Consider the following 21,201-nt stretch of genomic DNA (forward strand, 5'->3'; position numbering starts at 1 on the left):
ATAAGAGAATTTTTATGCAAAATTTACGAGAGTGAAAAATTGTTAAGTTTTTTTTATTGATAACTTACTAGAGAATTTAATGTTTTAGCTTAGCAAACAGTTTATTTTGAAATAGTTCCATGTAGTTTATGGAAATCAAATCGGCAACACGCAACATTTAATCGTAACCATTTTCTAAGAAAATTAGAAAATTCTTAGAAAATTCTTACAGCAAAACAATGGACTTTACATTTTAATTTTTCTGACGCTTTTTTGTTTTCTATTTAAGCATAGGCGTTTGTATCTTTTTTATTTTTAATTTCACAGGTCATCACAATTCAAAACTTCAATTTTGCTTAAGTAAGGAATATAATACAGTTTTTGTATTTTCTAAGAGTATCCCAGCAGGCAAAAGACGTCTTTTATACCATCTAATTTGTATTTATAATTTTTGTATTTATTATCATTTATAACTCTAATTTGTATTTATCTTAGATGCGTATATTATAGACTTATATTAGACATCGAAAAAACGTCTAATTACAGAGATTCTAATTATGTCCAAATGTAGACGCATATTAGATGTATAAACTAGATTAAAACATCGATATCTCTTTTCCGTTAAATATAGATGAATTTAAAATGTCTTCTATAGATCAATTAAACAGAAAGAAGAAATTTTAACTAAAGACAATCGATTTTACAGAACGATTATTATAAATGACCGCCATTAATGAAACGTGCATGACGGAAACTTGTTTCTAGAAAGGAATAAAAATTTATACGTACCTCCCACCCAACATGTGACAACTTTAAGACGTATGTAACTATTCTTTAACTCGTCTAGACGTCTGCAACTAGTTAAAGACGTGTTTATGATGGTTTTTCCACACCTCATTAAGACGTCTTCTAACAACCAGTTTAAGACATCCGTAAAACATCTGAACAAGACGTCTTTCGGGATAATCAGTTTAAGACTTTCTTTTATTTAAAACGTCCTAAAGTTGTCATATTTAACACCTATTAATGACGGCTTAAAAAGACGTGTATATATATATATATATATATATATATATATATATATATATATATATATATATATATATATATAAATATATTAGGGCTGCACCGATGCCTACTTTTGGCCGATGTAGATGCCGATGGGAACACAATATATACTACTTATTTGATTTCAGGAAATCAAATAAGTAGTATATATTGGATATAGGATAGAATTATATACTGGAATGGAAATGCTAGATTCCATTTCAGTGACAATGAAAACAACATTTTTTAAGTTTTATTGTTGATTTTTATTATCCACCTTTTCTCTTATTAATTAAAGCTAATGCTTTTAATGAAAAGCTTGTTTTCTAAATGTCATTCTGTTTGAATTAAAACGATTTTGTCTTTTTTTTTTATCAAGAAAGCTTTTATATAATCATTACTTCTTATAATTAGCAAATTTTAAGCAAATGTTTGTTCGAAATTAAGTTATATAACATCTCTTATATTGAATGTTTATTTATTAAACGCTTTTAATAATAAATTTGCTTTTAATTTAACGTTAATGTAAATATAATGAAACATTTTAATAGTTAAGAATAACTGCAAGAGTTTCGAATCAATCAGTTTTCTCTTTCAATTCTCATTCATTCAAAGTTTATACAAACTTTTATTTTCTAAAAAAAGAGTGAAAAAGCAAAAAAATTACGAAAAAGTTTAAAATGCTACTTTATCATTCATTTAAAGTAAAATTACACAAAATAGTTTCTTTCTCTTTTATTCTACGCTTCTAGCGCGTAATGGAATAAGGCTTTTCCTTTTTAATATAGAATTTTCATTTTTAGCTTAGATATAATGATAAATTAAAAACAAATCAACAATGAGCAAAGCAATTAAAAGTCTAATCTGGGACTATTTTGATATTGATGAAAAAAATCGTTCAAAGGCAATTTGTAAATTTTTCAAAATGAAAATATCAAGAGGAGGCTCATCTGGAAAAAAAAAAGACAACATCCAATTTAAGAGGACATATGAAAGCAAAACATGTAAAAGTTTTTCAGAAAATAGAAGATCAAATTGGTTTCAAAAAAATCAACACAGAAAAAAATAGCTATGTCATTGGATCTACTTCAACCAGTAATGAGAATGATAACAGCAAAGATTCCTTTAGCAATAGTGTTACAGTTACTCTAGACCAAAAACATCAACCTAAGCTTGAAGATATTATTAATAAGCATAAGAAATGGACATCAAGTGATCAAAGAGCTCAAAAAATAACTCTGCTTATCGGAGAAATGATATGCGTAGACATTCAGCCATATTCTTTAGTTACAGATCAAGGATTTAGCAAACTAATTATGCATCTTGAACCTAGGTATACCATGCCCTCTAGAAAACATATGGCCGAAACTGTTGTTCCTCTAATTTATGAAAAAAATGAAAATACAAATTATGAATGGTTTAGCAAAAGCAGATTTTTTGAGTTTCACCACTGACGGATGGACTAAACATCACAATATTCTAAGCTTTTATTCTTTAACAGCACACTGGATAAACTCAGAGTTTAATTCTATGACAGCGGTGCTTCAACTTAAAAAAATAACAGGCTCTCATACAGGTGTAAAAATATCAAAATGTCTAAAGGATTCTTTAAATGAATGGAAAATACTAACTAACAAAGTGTACTTTGTCCTCTCAGATAATGCTGCTAATATGAAATTAGCCATAAAAGAAGTTGGTTTAGAAAAAAATTCTCTCAGTTGCGTAATCCACACTCTTCAACTTTGTATAACCGATAAGCTTTTAAGCAGCAAACAATTGTGAATGATCTTATAGTTAAGGCTAGAAAAGTTGCCACACAATTTCACCATTCTTCGTCCTCCATGGACATGCTTCATGAAATTCAACAACAGCTAAAGTTACCCCTACATTCACTTATACAAGAGGTAATTACGAGATGGAACTCAACATTTTACATGCTAGAAAGGTTAGTTGAACAAAAAACCTCACTGGCATTATTTTTTATCAGAAATCCAAAGTGCAATGCCTTTAATCTTACAGAAGACCAATGGTTATTAGCTGAGACCCTGATCTTAGTTTTAAAGCATTTTGAGGCGGCTACACTAGAGATGAGTGAAAACAGGGCATCAGTGTCTCAAATTGTTCCATTTATAGTTTCAATGGAAGCGTACCTAGCCTATGCTTCAGAAAATGCAGGTGAAATAAAAACAGTAATGGAAGAGTTAAAAAAAGATTTTATTTCAAGGTTTTCCAGCTATAAATTTAATAAAAGCCTGAACATTTCTACAGTTTTAGATCCAAGATTCAAACTGAGTTATGTCATATCAGATGAGGAGAAAGAGGCTATAAAATCAAATATTCTAGAACAATACATGAAGCTAAATAAAACGGATATTACAGAGAGCCTTATAACTACCGACAACTTAACTATATCAGATGATGAAACAAACGCTTCATCTGAATCAACCCAAGTATCTAGCTCTCCACTCAAAAAATTAAAAATGACAGAAAGCATATGCAATTTTTATCAAGTTTCAAAAACACCACCTGAATTAAAAAAATCAACGAAAGCGAAGAACTGTAAAAAACTTTCAACAGAGACACAAATTTATTTTGAGAAAAAGGAAAAAATGTAAGTTGTAATAATTTTAAAATAAAAACTTTACTAACAATTTGTTCTTGTCTAATTTAATTTAAATTATTAAAAAAAAAACGTTATTCCAAATTATTATGAATTATTATATAAATAATAGTTATGAAAATAAAATAATATTGATAATATTCATTGATGGTTAGTATTTTGAACAATAAAAATTAGGATTTTTTATTATAGTTTGACTTTTTTATTTACTTACATTTCTTATAGAGTTAATGAAATGAACTTTTACTTATCACTGCCTAATTTGCATCAAAAAGAATGTCCTTATAAATGGTGGGGAAATTACAAAGAAACATATAAAAAGAAACACTCTAGCAGCAATAGTATTTTAGACCTCTCATACCTAGCAAAAAATATTTAGGAGCTCCGCCTTCTTCTGTGTTCAGCGAAAGATTGTTTAGTACTGGGGGAAATATTTATGAATTGACACTGTCCCGACTAACTGCAGAACACGGAGAACATCTAGCTTTTGTGCATGCGAATTGGAATTTTTTTTGAGAAATGGAAACAAAAAAAAATAGATTCACAGCTTTATATAACATATTTTATTACTTTTCATAACATTATAAAAGTTTGTATTTCTTTCTAGCATAACACAAATTGTTCGATTATGCTTAAAATATGTTATACTTTATGTTTATATTTTTTAAATTTGCATTTCTTGTTTTTGAACATCTCTCTTTGTATAGTTTGGATCTTTAAGTTATATAGTTAAATAAAATTTCGGCCGATGCCGTGATAACCATTGGCTGATGCCGATATATATACACTGCCGCTCATGGAAGTTAGAAATAAAATTTGTACAAAAAAATTCTAAATTAAGTTATTTTAAAGTAAATACATTAAAATAGCATAAATTGTTCACGCAAGTAAAAGTCTTATCATTTTAAATTAATAAACAGAGAACCCAGAAAATATCAAAGTCACGTATGAACCTGTATTTTACATTATCGATTCAAATCTTTTAAGTTTTTCATTTAACAAGTATTTCTATTTTTTACTGTGTTCTTATATGCAGATATTTTGAGTATTTTGTGTTGGTGTTTTAAAAGTTTCAAGTGCAGAAGTTCAAAGGTAAAACTAAATTTTTTTTTTTAGTATAAATTTAAAATATTGGAAATAATATGCCTAAAGGTATGTCAATAAGCGTAGAAAAAAGGCAGCAATACTCACTTTGCTTCAAGAAGACTATACAGTTAGAAAAATTGCTGAAAAATTAAATCATAGTAAATCAACAGTTAGCTATACAATTCGTCGATATCGAGAATCTGGAAATTCGAAAGACAGAAATCGTCCAGGTCCTTCTCGAATAACAACAAAAACTGATGACCGACGTATAAAAGTTATCAGTAAACGTAATCGAATGTTAACTGCTCCACAAATAACAGCTGTTTTCAACTGTGATCGAGAAAAAAGTTTCTGTCAGTAAAATCAAAGGAAGATTGCAAAAAGCTTATTTGCATGGTCGTGTTGCTATCCGAAAACCATATCTACGAAAAGGTAATCGAAAAAAGAAAAAATACTAACTCAATGTCTGGTTTCAACAGTAAAACATGGTGAAGGCTCTGTGATAGTTTGGGGTTGTCTCTCTCAGGATGGAGTGGGAGATTTACGTAAAATCGATGGTATAATGAGAAAAGAACATTATAGAGATATCCTGGAAACAAGTGCGATCCCTTCGGGACTTCGATTAATCGGAGATAATTTTATTCTGATGCATGTTAATGACCCTAAACATACTGCATTATTATGTCGAAATTATTTAGAATAAAAAAAAGCTGATAATGTGTTACGTGTAATGACCTGGTCTCGCCAAAGCCCAGACCTCAACCCAATTGAGTAACTATGGGATGAACTGGATTGAAAAATTAGAACTGTATGTCCAACATCAAAATCTCATTTATGGAACATTATAAAACAGGAATGAATTAATATTCAGAAAGAAACAAATTGAAAATTAATTAAAAGAATGCCGAGAATAGTTAAATAGAGTGATTTTTTTAAAAAGGGTGATTTTTTTGACGAAAAGAAAATTTAATTATTACAATGGTTTTTGAAAATTTTTATTACATAAAACTGACTAATAATACATTTTATATTGAAAATGTATAAAAATTATAATTTTTATTAACATTGATTAAAAATTCTATAACGTAATTATATATTAATATTGCTTTTTTGAAAAAATCTCCATTGTCCTAACTTCCGTGAGCGGCAGTGTATCTATATATCTATATATATATATATATATATATATATATATATATATATATATATATATATATATATATATATATATATATATATATATTTATGATTAGTAAAAGACTTCTTCACTCAAGAGTGCTCAGAAACCTGAGAAGAAATGGAAAAAGACGCAGAACGTTATAGATTGGTTTCAAAGTATTCAGAATAAAAAGCTGCAAAAATTCGTCGTTTTGGATATTAACGATTTCTATCCATCAATTAGTGAAGAACTGTTGAGAATAGTGATGTCTTTTGCTGAGAAATACGTTTGTATTAAGCCTGAAGAAAAAAGAATAGTCTACCACTCTAGAAAATCTCTTTTGTTTTATGGAAATGAGACATGGATGAAAAAAGGATGCGGTCTATTTGATGTAACAATTGGTGCATTTGATGGTGCTGAAGTTTGGGAATTAGTAGGACTATTTTTGTTAGATAAGCTACAGAGACGATGGTTTGGCGGTTTTAAAAATCTAAGTGGCCCAGAATCAGAAAGAGTCAAGAAAACAATTACAAAAATGTTTAAAAAATATGGAATAAATAATTAAATATTACCATTAAATGTAACCTTAAAATCGTTAACTACCTGGATATTATTTTGAACCTAAACGATTCTAATTACCAACCCTATGGCAAGCCAGGGAACCAAATAAACTATATTCATAAGGAATCAAACCATCCTTCGAATATTATTAAGCAAATACCCATTTCATTGGAACGCAGATTATCAAGACTTTCATCCAGTAAGAAAACATTCGGCAAAGCGACTATGTGTTATGAAGAAGCATTAAATAAAGCAGGCTGCAGTTATAAATTAAAATATAATACTCCTAATAAAACCAGAAAGAAATATAGTCGAAAGCATAATATTATATGGTTCAACCCACCATTTAGCAAAAATGTCATGACAAAAGTTGGCAAATTGTTTCTTGATTTGGTAGACAAACATTTTCCAACAAAAAATTTTTTGCACAAGATATTCAATAAAAACACTTTAAAAGTTAGTAACAGCTGCATGCCGAATTTAAAATCTATAATAAACTGGTATAGCCAAAAAATCGTCGGCGAAATTGAAGATCAAAATAAGAAATCCTGCAGTTGTACCAGCAGGTTGAATTGTCCCCTAAATCAACTCTGCCTGACTTTAGATAAAGTATATATTGGTATAAGTGAACCACTACCGTTTTAAATTACGGTATGCAAATTAAGTCGTTTAATGTTATAAGATACAAAAACGACACAGAACTATCCAAGGAAGTATGGCGCATAAAAGAAAAAAACGGAAAGCCATTAATTAAATAGAGTATTATCAGGAAATGCCAACCTTATCAACCAAACACAAGAAGATGCGCCTTATGTTTAAATGAAAAAACTGAAATTGCCATTTATAGAGGCGCGAATTTGTTAAATAAAAAGCAAGAGCTGGTGAGTAAATGTAGGCATATGAATAAATACATGCTTGCGTCATTTGACAGTAAAGACCTATTTGAAGCCATTAATAAGAACAGTTCTTTTTAAAGACATTTTTAACGGTTTTTTTGTTTTCTCTAATGTTTTCTTATTGTTACGCTTTTTTCATTATTTATTTTGGCTGATGATTGCCGGTACTTTAAGTACCAACAAAGTTATCATCCTGCGCTGTATTTTCAATATGTATATATATATGTATGTATATATAAGATTGGAAGACAAATTAGTCTTTCTGTTTTTTTGACATTTTATTTGACATTTTGAAATCCCAAAAGCCTGTTACAAATATATATTTTTTCATAACAATAAAATTGAAATCTGAAAAAAATTGAAAACAACAATTGTGTAAGTTACAACACTAAAATGTCTTCAAATGGAGATTACTAAAATGCTTCTTTTCTTGCAAACACCCAACAAAATGAAAATCACATCGTAAATCGTTTGATTGTAACAGAATAATAAATCTCACTTCCTCCAACACACCAACTTCAGCACCAAAAATTAGCAAAACCCAGCATTATTTACAACGATTCTCTAAAATAAATTACATGATGGTGTAAACCATGACACTGCGTTCTTTTCCGACAGGTCCTTGGCAGTCGGATGAGTTTGTCAGATTTACTTCGGAACGGTCATACCAGCACTCACCATAAAATGCAATTCCAAAGATCTAAATTAACAAAATCTAGTATTTCATTTAGCTGCTGTTGAAACCTTAGGTTTTTAGTTAAATTTTTAAGTCTCATTTAGAAATATCCCAGCTAACACAAAACGTTCAAGAAACGTTCGTAGAACGTTAGAAACGGTCGGCCACGTTCTAAGAACGATCTAAGAACGTTTCCAACGTTCTTCGAACGTACTTGAACGTTTTGTGTTAGCTGGGATATATGTCCAGATAAAACTATCCTGGAACAACTTCAGTCAAAGTGTGTGAAAGTGTTTCTAAAGAATAATGGACTTTAATGTTGGGTGCAAGAAAAACACTTCTATACATATTTACCTTTAAGCCACGTTAATCTCATTAAAAAAAGTGACATGTTTCAAGAGTTTCACTTTGTGGACCGAAATTTCTGGTGGGTTATATTATAAGCAAAAGTTAACATCAACACATGAAGTTTGATAAAATTTTAGCAATAGTTTTTATTAACGTTAAACATTGTGTTAGCTAATAAAAACATATTTATTGTTTTGTCAATAAAACAACAACTCGGTCTTAAAATTTTTCAACTCACTACTCTCCTGTAAACCTCAACATACCTTTATAATAAATAAATTAAATAGCTCCGTTTTTCTGCATTTAAATCTTACACATTAAGTTTATTGCCATTTTCACGGTGTTGTAATAACTTGTTTCATCACTTGAAACTCGTATAATATTTTTATCTTTTTTCGATTTCATTTATGCAGTATGTGTTTAATGTTTAAAGTATGTTAAAAAATGTTTAGGGGTCAATCATGACCCGCATCCTGTCACAGCTGACAGTGGGCTGTGCTCACTGAACTGCCTAAGTTGTAGTATAATATTAACTCATTTAATAACAACATTTTTCTCTACATTTTCTCTTACGAATCAAGTGTACTGAAAAAAAAAGTCTAATACTCAGATAAATTAGAAAAAAAAGTCTAATACTCAGAAAAATTTGAAATTTCATACATGTCATTTACATAATGTCATTTATATAATTTTACCGACTTAATTATTCAATTTAATTGCGACGGGTTCTTAAAGTTTTTTTTGGATTTCGTATTGAAAGAATAACAAGCAGCATATTTTATAAATATAAACTAAACTTAGCCAAGAATGACATAACTTCAGAAATATTTTACATTTTATATTTTTACATTTTATATTTTTTTAATGTTAATGATTTTTTTATTTTTAGAATGGGTTAGAGGGTTGAATGAAAGAAGTTTGGGGGTTGGAACTGATGTTAAGAATCTGATGACTGTTACGTTAGAAAAAGATAAGGGCTAATGGTTAGGGTTTAATAGTTCATCCTCAGTGGGTTCTAATCGTAATGATTACACTGGTCAACAGAGAAGTTGTGATGAAAACAAAAATAGCTGAAATACACTAATTCAAGGATGCTGAACACAAATCTGATATTGAAAAATTTTACAAATCTAACATTGAAAAATTTTCAAAGTTATCGCTAGAGGTCTTTTCGATTGATTTTATGGTTTTTCATTCAATGTGTTGGCTTCTTCTTTAATCGTGTTCTTTCTTTCATATGTTTTTCATGGTATTTAACTGTTTTATCTATTTATTTCAGATTTTATTATAATATATAGTAATATTTTTTCATTAACTTTAATAAAACATGCTAAGAAAGGTGTCAATAATCTGAATTCATTCTGTTATATTTGTGGCAAAGTGACATTGGTTTCACGGAAACGTACTATCACACCAGTGATCAAGAAAGCTTACCATTTGTACTTTGGTTGTAAGTTGGGAGATCAAGAACAAGCCCGGGCTCGTGACATTTGTTGTACTTCTTGTAGTGCAGAGCTTTCTAGCTGGTTACATGGCAAAAGATGAGCCATCCCATTTGCTGTACCCATGATTCGGAGGAAAGCAACTGATCGTGTTTCCAATTGTTATTTTTGCATATTACCCTCCATAAATCATGGTATCACAGAGAAGAGGACACAATCAATGCAATATCCAAATATTCCAAGTGCCTTGAAACTAGTGCCCCACGGTGAAGGTGTTCCTGTGCCAGACCCACCAACCAACATACCGACTGAGTTCAGTGATGATGATGATGATGATGATGATGATGATGATGATGATGATGATGATGATGATGATGATGATGATGATGATGATGATAATGCCAATGATAGCATAGAAGCTTCTGAGTCATTAACTTCGGAAGATGTAACGTTTCTACCTACTGCAGTTGACGCTGATCCTCATCAAATCTCTTAAAATGAGGAAAATGATCTGGTTCGGGATTTAGGACTATCTAAGAACAAGACTGAGCTATTAGAATCCAGATTGCAACAGTGGAAAGACTGAGCTATTAGAATCCAGATTGCAACAGTGGAACTTCAAGATGATCTTAGAATAAGTGCATTTCGCAGCAGAAACAGCCAGTTTGAACTGTATTTTTCAATGGCAGAACAAGTTTTCTATTGTCATAATGTGGCTGGTTTGATGGATGAACTAAAGATTCAGCATGCTAATGAAGAATCGAGACTGGTTATGGACTCGTCAAAGACATGTCTCAAGGCTGCACTCCTACACAATGGAAACAATACCATCAGTTCCCATTGCTCATGCAGATGGATTGAAGGAAACATGACAATATGAAACTAATCCTAGTCAAGATCAAATATGAAGAACATCAGTGGCAGATTTGTGGTGACTTAAAAGTTGTAGCACTTATTCTAAAACTGAAGCTCGGTTATACAAAGTTTTATTGCTTTCTCTGTGTGTGAGATAGTCGAGCGAGGGCGACTCATTCCATCAAACAGGAATGGCCTAAGAGACAATCCTTAAAATCTAGTGTCAAAAATACGATTCATGTAATACTTGTTGAGCGCAGTAAAATTCTCCTGCAATCTCTACATATAAAAATCGGCCTGATGAAAAATTTTGTAAAGGCCCTCGATCGAAATGGTGCAGCATTTAAATATTTGATTTCCAAGTTCCCTAAGTTAACCCTGGAGAAAATCAAGGCAGGTGTGTTTGTAGGTCCACAAATACGTGAGCTAATGGCGGACACTCAGCTTGAAAACACCCTTGAACAAGATAAAAAGACTGCCTGGGAGAATTTTAAATTGATGGTGAGGAATTTCTTGGGCAACCACAGAGGACGTAACTACCAGGAAATTGTTGACACTGGGCTGCAATATGTCATTGAAACTACACTTTCTACAGTCATCTGAACTTGTTCCCTTCTAACTGTAAGGAAGTGAGCGACGAATATGGTGAACGCTTTCATCTGGAGATGACTGAGATGGAAAATGGTACCAGGGTTGATGGAGCATCTCAATGATGGCAGATTACTGCTGGAAAGCAGCAAGAGAATGTCCAGAAGCTGTGTAATAAGGGAGCATATAAATGCCCTGGAGTGTCTAACGTGAAGTGACTAAACGTTTTCTATAGTAATTTATGCATAAACATGATCAATTGTATCAATTGATTGCTTAAAAACTAGAGCTTACACAACAATTTCTATATGATATTTGAACTCAGCGTGAAAAACTGAAACAGAGAAATATAATTTATATTCTATTACACAAAAAAAGTTAAAATTTGTTGTCCAGTTTTATCAACGTAATGCTTTTCTTATGGTGTAATGGCTGCCTGCAATCTTCATTGACTATGTCAATAAATTACTAATTATATTTTGTTACTCCTAAATTCTGTAAATTTTAAAGAATTATTTTCCTTGCAAAACACTTCAGTTAGGTTTTTTTTCCGAATTTCTTCTTCCTATTCCATCTATTTTCCCCCGTTTTCAATGAACTTATTGGCGACATTTTTTTTCAAACCATTGAGGGAAAAAACCCTGTTTTGGCATCAATTCTTCGATTGAAGTCTTCAAACAAGCGGCATCATCAAATAAAGTTGCTAATAATTATGTCAATGTGCTATCGCTCTGATGATTCAATACAAGTTCTACATGGTAAAGAACAAAAAATAGAAACGATTTCTGTTCTGAGGCTAGAGAATCGTTGTTGGAAGGCCTAATTGTTCCAGTTAAAGTAAATCCTTTTTTAAAAATTTTACAAAGATGAATAGAACCTAGTGAAATCAATACAAATACCAACTCAGAAGCTGAGCAATTAAACTCGTTTATCATATCTCGTTATAATGAAAAATTACCAACTCAGAAGCTGAGCAATTCATGAAAAGTCTATAGAAATAATAACTGAAAGAAAGAATACTCGACGTGCGCGTTAAAATTAAAGAGAAGTCGAAACTTTTTTTAAAAAAAGTATGCAATAAGAATTTCCAATGAAAACTGTATCCAGAGTTCACTTTACGTGAACTTCACAGAACCAAGTAAAGGGTCATATAATTCATGAGTTTTGGGACGTTTGACAAGTTTAAACTAGTGAAGAGAGAAATAAAAGGCCTTCAAGCCATTTAAATTACTGCAACTAATGTTTTTGTGAAGGCTTAGTTTACAGCTGTTTCCGCAAGTTTTGGTCGACAGCTTTTGAAGGACATTGAAACTTACAAAAAAAGGGATGCAGCAGTCTCTGTAATAGCTCTAAAGTTGTTTTTTGGACATCATTGGAATTTATCAGAAGAGTTAGTTGCATTTGCTTTTTCGATAAAAAGATCACATTTTAAAACTAACATAAAATTGTTATGGTATTAAACAATCCAGGAGATCCATTGAAAGTCCATTGAAACGTGCAACTGTTAAAGAAACACCGACTCATGGCAAACAACTTAAGAATTTTTTTCTCATAAACTTTGCTGATATTTTGAAATTACTGGAGTTTCGTCAGGGTTTTAGGGAAAAGAAGAGTTTTGGTACAACTGCAATGACAACAATTCTATCAGAAAAAATTGACATTTTAATAACGTCTCTTCAAAAACTCAACAAGTCAAAATGATGTTGCTTTAAATGTCTGTAAAAGATATAAGTTTAGGAGTATTCATTCATATTAGGCTTTCTTAAGTATTTCATGAATAAATGTGATTAATAAAATGAAGTGTTGTAGTTATTTATTGATTTCTTTCATTACTTAAAGCCGGTTAAGCTTGGTGAAACTATTTGAAAATAGTTTCACCAAGCTTAACCTGCTTTATTTTTTCATGTACAAAAAGTCATAAACATAAACCCAGAAACCCAAAACAATAATACCAATCAATAACATAAAACAAAACCTAATTATGACTTAAAAAAAACTAAATAAAAGATAACATAAAACGGATTGTTTAACAAGCTTTTTATGTCTTTTTAAGAGCAGAAAAATAACTTGAATTTTAATCTTACTTTATATATGTATAAATATATGAATGTTGACATTTGTATAAGAATGTTTTAATAAGAAAACATCAAGTAATACGAATTCTCTAAATACAAATAATAGTTATATAATAAATAAAGTATTTTTTGTAATAGAAAGTTTTATATTTTAGAAAAAAGTATACTTTATATTTAGACATGGAAACAAGATGATTGCATGCATCAACAATTGCATTTAGGTTGCTCCAATCAATGAAATTGCGTAAGTTCAAATGCTGCATGAAAATTGGCCTGACAACGTTGTGTTCAAAACATCCTATAAAAAAGCGTTTCTAATTAAAGTTTTTACGATGCTTAAAAACAAGTTAAATTGTGTCGTAAGCAGTTTTAACTCAAATACTATGTCATTTGAACAACCTTTTCACTTTTTATCAAAGTAATCCATCTTTGTATAAAAGTAAGGGAAGGGAGTGAGGGGATTGTGAAGGAACAGCAGTAAGCCAAGTAAAGCCTAAATATAGTGAGATTTGGATAGGAGGGGAAATATTTTAGGATCTTTTTTATGTAACTTTATCAAGATTCTTCAATGGGAGTTAGAACTAATAGCTATTACCTTGTAACTTTATTCTTGCTAATGGAGGACAAGCAGTAGGTAACGTGTTTGTTGGATGCAAAGTAGCCGAAGAATGTGTTGGCGTGGTTTTTGCTTTGGATGTTGAGGCTAGTGATGAAGTGGTGGCTGATGTGGTGGTTGAAGTTGTGGTTCCATTCAAACAGAATTCTAAAATGGTTTACTCTTCTCTGTTATTATTGTTGTTATTATCATTGTTGCTATTATTGTTGTTGTTATTATTGTTGTTGTCATTATTGTTGTTATTATTGTTGTTGTCATTATTGTTGTTATTATTATTGTTGTTATTATTATTGTTGTTATTATTATTGTTGTTATTATTATTGTTGTTATTATTATTGTTGTTATTATTATTATTGTTATTATTATTGTTGTTATTATTATTGTTGTTGTTATTATTGTTGTTGTCATTATTGTTGTTATTATTGTTGTTGTCATTATTGTTGTTATTATTATTGTTGTTATTATTATTGTTGTTATTATTATTGTTGTTATTATTATTGTTGTTATTATTATTGTTGTTATTATTATTATTGTTATTATTATTGTTGTTATTATTATTGTTGTTATTATTATTGTTGCTATTATTATTGTTGTTATTATTATTGTTGTTATTATTATTGTTGTTATTATTATTGTTGTTATTATTATTGTTGTTATTATTATTATTGTTATTATTATTGTTGTTATTATTATTGTTGTTATTATTATTGTTGCTATTATTATTGTTATTATTATTATTGTTGTTATTATTATTGTTGTTATTATCAGTTGTTATTATTATTTTTGTTATTATTATAAATGATAAACTTAACATATACCCGTATTCTTCATTAAAAAAACCACAGATTTTAGATAAAACTCTTAAAATACATTTTTCTTTTTATTTTATGAAGAGTTTACAAAGGAAAATAAATCACTTTATAAGAAATGCAACAAAGTTTGAGCTCAAAAAGGTTCTAAACAAAAATATATGGAGACAGGAAATCTAAAAAACAAAGTTGTTTGAATAAAGGTAAGACTATCAAGTTTTAACTTTAGAGAATTTTTCTTGATCATTCGATGAAACTTTACTTGCAGAACAAAACGTCACTTTCTTCCATTTTATGTAAAAATATCTCAGATTTGTAAAGTTTTATGCCCATTCAAACTGCGAAATTCAATTCTTTTGTTCAGATAAGAAGATTTATGATATGAGTATCAAACAGATTATGAGGTGAAACTGAATAATACTTTCAACTTTATTGAATGAAGGTCAAAAGTTTATCACAAAACATTTACTAAATGAAATTTTGAAAATAAGGAAAATCGTAGTTTTCATCCGTTTTAGATTATTTAACATTTATTACCTTTGGTGTTCAAATATCTTAATGGAATATTTCTTCTTCCAGTAACTGCATCAGTACAATCACCTCGGAAACTAATTTTTTTCATATATGTCACAATACTGCAATCACACACCAATGGGTTTTCATTTAATTCAAAGTAAGTTAATGAAATTAACGACTTGAATACGTCAGAAGTAAGAGTGGATATTCGGTTGGAACTTAAATCTAGGGATTTTAGTGAAATTAATGGCTTTAATGCTTCAGATGGAATATTGAATATTTGGTTGTCGTTTAAGCGAAGTGATTCTAATAAAGTTAATGAGTTAAATACGTCTGAAGGAAGAGTAGATATTTTGTTGGAATATAAAGTAAGAGTTGTCAATGAAGTCAATGACTTGAATGCGTCAGGGTGAAATGTCGATATTTTGTTATTATATAAAGTAAGAGTTTTTAATGAAGTTAATGATTGGAATGCATCAGATGGAAGAGTAGATATTTGATTATATTCTAATCTAAGGGTTGTTAATGACGTCAAGGGCTTAAATGCGTCTGGTGGAAATATGGATATTTTGTTTTGTTCTAGATTAAGATCAGTTAATGAAGTTAATGAGTTGAATGCATCAGATGGAAATGTGGATAATTTGTTGATTTTTAAATCAAGATTTGTTAATGAAGGTAATTGCTTGAATGCATCAGATGGAAGAGTGGATATTTGGTTAAACCCTAAATAAAGATGTTTTAATGAAGTTAATGGCTGAAATGCGTTTGTTGGAAATGTGGATATTTTGTTAGTTTCTAAATTAAGATTAGTTAATGAAGTTAGTGGCTGAATTAGGTCAGATGGAAATGTGGATATTTGGTTGTGCTTTAATTCAAGACTTTTTAAAGAAGTTAGTGACTTAAATACTTCAGATGGAAATTTTGATATTTGATTACCGCCTAGATTAAATGTTGTTAATGAAGTTAATGATTTAAATACGTCAGATGGAAGGGTGGATATTTTGTTTCCGTATAGATTAAGAGTTGTTAATGAAGTTAATGATTTGAATACGTCAGATGGAAGGGTGGATATTTCGTTTCTGTATAGATTAAGAGTTGTTAATGAAGTTAATGATTTGAATACGTCAGATGGAAGGGTGGATATTTTGTTACTCTTTAGATTAAGAGTTATTAATGAAGTTAATGATTTGAATACGTCAGATGGAAGGCTGGCAATACTATTTTCCTCTAAATTGAGTTCTGTTATGTTAGGTGGAAATTCAATTGGTACATATTCCAAACCACTTTTTCTGCAATTTACAATCTTTGATATGCATATGCATGGCGGTGGACAACTTGTTGTGCAAAATATTGTCTGTTGAATTCTAAAACAAAGAAAAATGTTTCTAATGTACTAAGGCTCCCCAAATCCACTTTCTCATTTCCACCTTCCCCCAAAAAGTAATTTTTATGAAATGACAATCAGTAAGTTTTAAATCAATGCCTTCCTTGAAATCGAGTACTCATAGCAAATACATAACCATCATTCAAAAAGTCTTTAATCAAAGAAAAACGGCACTTAAGTGTTTGTTTAACTGCTGAACTAATTTAACCAGAGATTATTATGTTCCTACAATGGAAACTTATAAATATGCATTGATTATATTTTTTTCTCATAATGAAAGAGACACTGGCCATTAATATCACAATTTTTGAAGTAAAATGCTTCACTCTTTATTGAAAAATTAATACCCCCAAAACGCAGTTAGGACCTTGTCATAGGGAAATCGTCACATTTTCACTATGATCGGGTCCCAATTTCTGTTTTCGTATATCACATATATTTTTTTTTAGTCACAAAATTTAAAAGTAGGTTACAATTTAAACATTTTTTTTATTTTCTCTATTAAACTACATTTAAATAGTACATTTTACAACGATTACATCATGTACAAGGCATTTAAAAGCTTTTCATGGGTACAGTTTATTTTATAGGAGAAGATCTACTCGGTAGTCTTCTCGGTACTGGAGAGGGATAAACGGAAATGCCGCCAAAATGTCTTTATTTCTTAGGTCTGCAAGTTCGTTTGTGCCAGTTTATATTTTTGGTTTTACATTAAAAACACTGGAAGTTGATAATCCAGTGCCAGCACTCTTTCTCTTAGGTTTTTCATTGAATTTGACATTATCGCAGCCAATTGATTCATTTCGGTCATGGATAGCTTTAAAATGTATTATGTGTGATACTTGAGTAAATTTTAGGACAGAAACGTTCAAAAAAGTAATTAACTTGTAGTTGAACAGCTTCGCTATAACCGAATAGTCCTTGAAGTCTTGTGGGTTCATTTGAATGAACCGATAAGCGTTGTTTCGGTTAACTTGCTTTAGGATCCTTATAAATCCAATTGAACTTTAGAAATCAGCTTTCCTCTGGAGTTATTCAATTTCACTGTGTGCATGATCCATTTCCTGGACTCATAAATAAACTGGCAGGGAGTATCTCATAGTGATTGAGTTAATGCTAGGTTTGTTTCTTACAAAATGTAAGACAGCATCTTACTATAGTATTATACAGATATTAAACTGTTCTGATTTTGGGGAACACAAGAGTCAGACCAAGTAGCTAGGTTGCTCATGTCGTCTTCCTCTACCACAACATCCAATATCTTGCGAAAGGCACTGGAAACATGAACTAATGTTACAAGCACAAATTTTGTCTAAATAAAAAAAAAAAAAAAAAAAAAAAAAATTTTGATGTCAACAATTATTATTATTATTTTTGTTTAGATAATATTTGTGCTTGTAAACATTAGCAATAACGTTTATATTATTCTAATAAAATAAACATTTTAGAGAAACTATTAAAACCATTTTTATTTGCTCATTACAGTTAGTTAAATATAAGTATTTATCAAACTGCTATGAGCTATTATTATTGCGTAGAACGGCAAATGATTATTGCATAGAACGGCTTTCATATTAAAAAAATATTATGCAAAAGAATCAAAGCTACAATAATTTCGTTTTTCAACCAATCACTCTCAATTTTTGTAACTGGAACAGCTATTCGTAAGAATAGTATTTTTTTATTTCTAATGTCTCATTAAAAAGCAAAAATCAGCATTTTAACATTTTCCAATATAGTTTACACCTGTTAGAGATTCACCAGCATGTTTTCTACGAGTTTGCAAAATTAGTTTCATCAAATGTAAGCAGATCTTGCAAAATATTGGCATTTTAAAGTTGTAACTTTGTAGATTTTATTACATTAATGTTACAAACACAAATCTTATCTAAATAAGAAAGTGATGGTGACAATAATTTTTCTAATATAAACTTACTGCTAATGTTTACATGATGCTAACGCTTTTTTATCATCTGAGGCTGTTACTCACATAATATTGCGCCAGTTAAATATCTAGGGTAATTTAAGGTTTACAAAGTATACTAATATTGATCTTTAACTTGGTGGCGATGACAATAGTAGGCTCCACATTCTAAATGCTAAGAAATACTATTAGATTATGTAAATTCATAATTTAATGCTAACACTTTAACATGTCCTCAGTATTTTAATCATACTTTCCGAGAAAGCAGCAGATTTATTAGCCTCTAGCTTAAGCGAAAACTTTGTGTACCGTCCTGCAAAAGTTTCATACTTTTTGTATAATGGGAAAGTTTTTAGAATTGTCAATGCTGGTCAGCTTATTAGAATTCTATAATGGCAGCAAAATGGTCATTGATTGTTTGGACAATTAAACTGGTACTTGCTTTATTGAAAAACCATGAACACAAGTTGATCAATTGTGTGTATTTCCTTGATTAAAATATCTGACTTCGGATTTTAGTTCAGCACTCCTAAATAAGATATGAAAAAGTGGCAGAATGAATACAGCAAATGGTTGCTGCTTAACATAGCAATTAAGAAAACATTTACCAAAGCAGTTAATTGATATAATGAATATAAGAGCCAGCGTAATTATGAAAACTTTATAAAACTGAAATATCCTAAAAGTTCATAAGTCAAAGAAAAAGTAAAATTTTTAAAAATTGAACAAAAAAGGAAATTAACAATAATTTTGGGATAAGTTGTTGAATGAAAAACTAAAGATAAATTTCGAAAATATTTAGAGAGATGTTGGAGAAATTTTTTAGCATTTCTTCAATATGCTCTAAACACTCAAAACCAGTGCCGTAGCAAGACGTGTGCAACGTCAGAGATGGTACGTAAAAAACACTTGAAATCTGATTTTTTACGAATACTCCATGTCAGACTTTTTGACCTATCCAGCAACCCCACTGCTCACTGTCTCGGAAAGTTAGTCACAGCGAAGTCATTTCTACAACGATGTGAGAAAGTTTTACGGTAAGAGTATTGTCCCCGAGTCTTGATATCTTTTCTGGCATCGTCCCCCCCCTATCGCCCTCTTTCTTTCATAAAATGTAGCAATATAACAGTTTATCACACAACAACTTAAAGGAGAGCCCATTTTAATTAAAACAATATTAGCCAACAATGTAATTATATATAGAAATATATATATAGGATATATAATATAAAGAAATATATATATAGTACATATATATTTATATATAGAGATATATTCATTGTAAATACATTTCATAGTTTTCAATTTTTGTTAAAAAGAAAAGTTTACCATTTTTATCTTCAACTAAAACTGTATTTGGATTGAGGGAAAAAAATGGCCATAAAATTAAAGAAGCATCACTGTGCTTCCATTAAAATCCAAATCATGAAAAAATAAAGAATTTATTCAGTTGGTAACATTTCTGAAATTTTGTTAAGTTGGTAAGTTATCAAGTGTTTTATTTAATTGCAAATATATCTGGTTTTCTCTCACGAGGTTTCAAATTAATATTTGGTTTTTCATGAGAAAAAAAAAATATATAAAAAACAGCCATCACAAAAAAGATTTTCAATTACACATCGTCCTTGATGACCTTAAAAAAGTATACAGTGTTTTAAGAAAGATTTTAAATTATTTTTGTAAACAATTTACTCTTCTAATTGTTGAGCAGAGTTCACAAAGCCAAATAAGAAACAAATTACTTAAAATTAATTATTGAGTTTTCTTATTTATAGTAATACACAAATATATTTGTAAACAAACTTTAAAATATGTTCAAAAATGTTTTAACATGTTCGTATTTTTAAAGAAATAGTTTGCTTTAAAAGAGCAATGTATTTTTTAATTACATGTTTTTATAAAACGATTTTCAAGTTTCGGCAACTTTAAGAACTTTCTTTAGACAACTACATATAACTAAAATTTAACTTACATTACGAAGCAGAAAGTGTAAAGAAGGTTCATCTTTAGATCGAACTTGAACTGCGTTAACTAAGTTGAAATTTATATTTTTGATAAAATCTTTTTTCAACACGTTTGCAATTGGATAATACAAGTTATTTGCAGCCATTCTATTCATCTTAATAAAAACAACAAACCGCTAGGGTATGCTGTATTTATTGAGGCGAAAAACTGAACAAACAATCAGAAAACATTTGATGACAGAGTTAAGTTTAAATGTTTAGAGACTTTGAAAATAAAAGATTTTATGCCGGCAACATTTTTTTCCTACCAATTTTTAATCTCTGCATAACTTCCCCTGAAATAAACTTCAGTTTTTCGGAATGTGCAATTGGAATTGACGAATAAATTCTATTCTTCGTCAAAGTTTAACTTTAAGGTATCATAGTCGAGGCTTAGATGAATCTATAATGAGCGCTATTTGTTATAAGCATCATCATCATTCTTTTTAGACCTTTACGGTTAGATAAATCCTCTCTCAAATAAAAGAAGACTGCTTTTTTTGTTGCCAACTGCGGAAAGATAAAGCTGTTGTCTTTTCAATCAAAAGTTTCTCTTATTGTTATCTATAAACCAGACGTTTTGTCTTGCTCTTGGTGAAACTCGTGTTGAGGTAAAT

The 21,201-nt window shown here is 29.8% G+C and overlaps 2 protein-coding genes and 2 pseudogenes across 3 annotated transcripts; 3 read left to right on the forward strand and 1 right to left on the reverse strand.

Annotated features, from left to right (window-relative positions):
- The first annotated feature begins 1,830 nt into the window (after positions 1 to 1,830).
- Positions 1,831 to 2,808, forward strand: LOC149880087 (zinc finger BED domain-containing protein 4-like; annotated as a pseudogene).
- A 59-nt stretch (positions 2,809 to 2,867) lies between these two features.
- LOC149880088 (zinc finger BED domain-containing protein 4-like) lies at positions 2,868 to 4,298 on the forward strand (annotated as a pseudogene). The gene is made up of 2 exons (XR_016446476.1): positions 2,868 to 3,637; positions 3,872 to 4,298. The product of XR_016446476.1 is annotated as a zinc finger BED domain-containing protein 4-like (transcript).
- A 295-nt stretch (positions 4,299 to 4,593) lies between these two features.
- Positions 4,594 to 5,435, forward strand: LOC145184863 (uncharacterized). Its single transcript, XM_090069988.1, has 3 exons — positions 4,594 to 4,601; positions 4,799 to 5,085; positions 5,212 to 5,435. Exons 1-3 carry the CDS (start codon positions 4,594 to 4,596, stop codon positions 5,433 to 5,435), a joined length of 519 nt encoding a protein of 172 aa, XP_089926114.1.
- Positions 5,436 to 7,660: 2,225 nt separating this feature from the next.
- LOC149880089 (uncharacterized) lies at positions 7,661 to 20,711 on the reverse strand. The gene is made up of 5 exons (XM_090070672.1): positions 20,554 to 20,711; positions 15,295 to 16,637; positions 13,928 to 14,095; positions 13,500 to 13,630; positions 7,661 to 8,048 (listed from the first exon to the last, which is right to left on the reverse strand). Exons 1-5 carry the CDS (start codon positions 20,583 to 20,585, stop codon positions 7,923 to 7,925), a joined length of 1,800 nt encoding a protein of 599 aa, XP_089926798.1. The 5' UTR covers positions 20,586 to 20,711; the 3' UTR covers positions 7,661 to 7,922.
- Positions 20,712 to 21,201: the final 490 nt, after the last annotated feature.

Source organism: Hydra viridissima, unplaced genomic scaffold (genome assembly GCF_058129835.1).
Source record: "Hydra viridissima isolate aposymbiotic clone 2 unplaced genomic scaffold, HvirCarnegie_v1 scaffold_13, whole genome shotgun sequence".
NCBI lineage: Eukaryota > Metazoa > Cnidaria > Hydrozoa > Anthoathecata > Hydridae > Hydra > Hydra viridissima.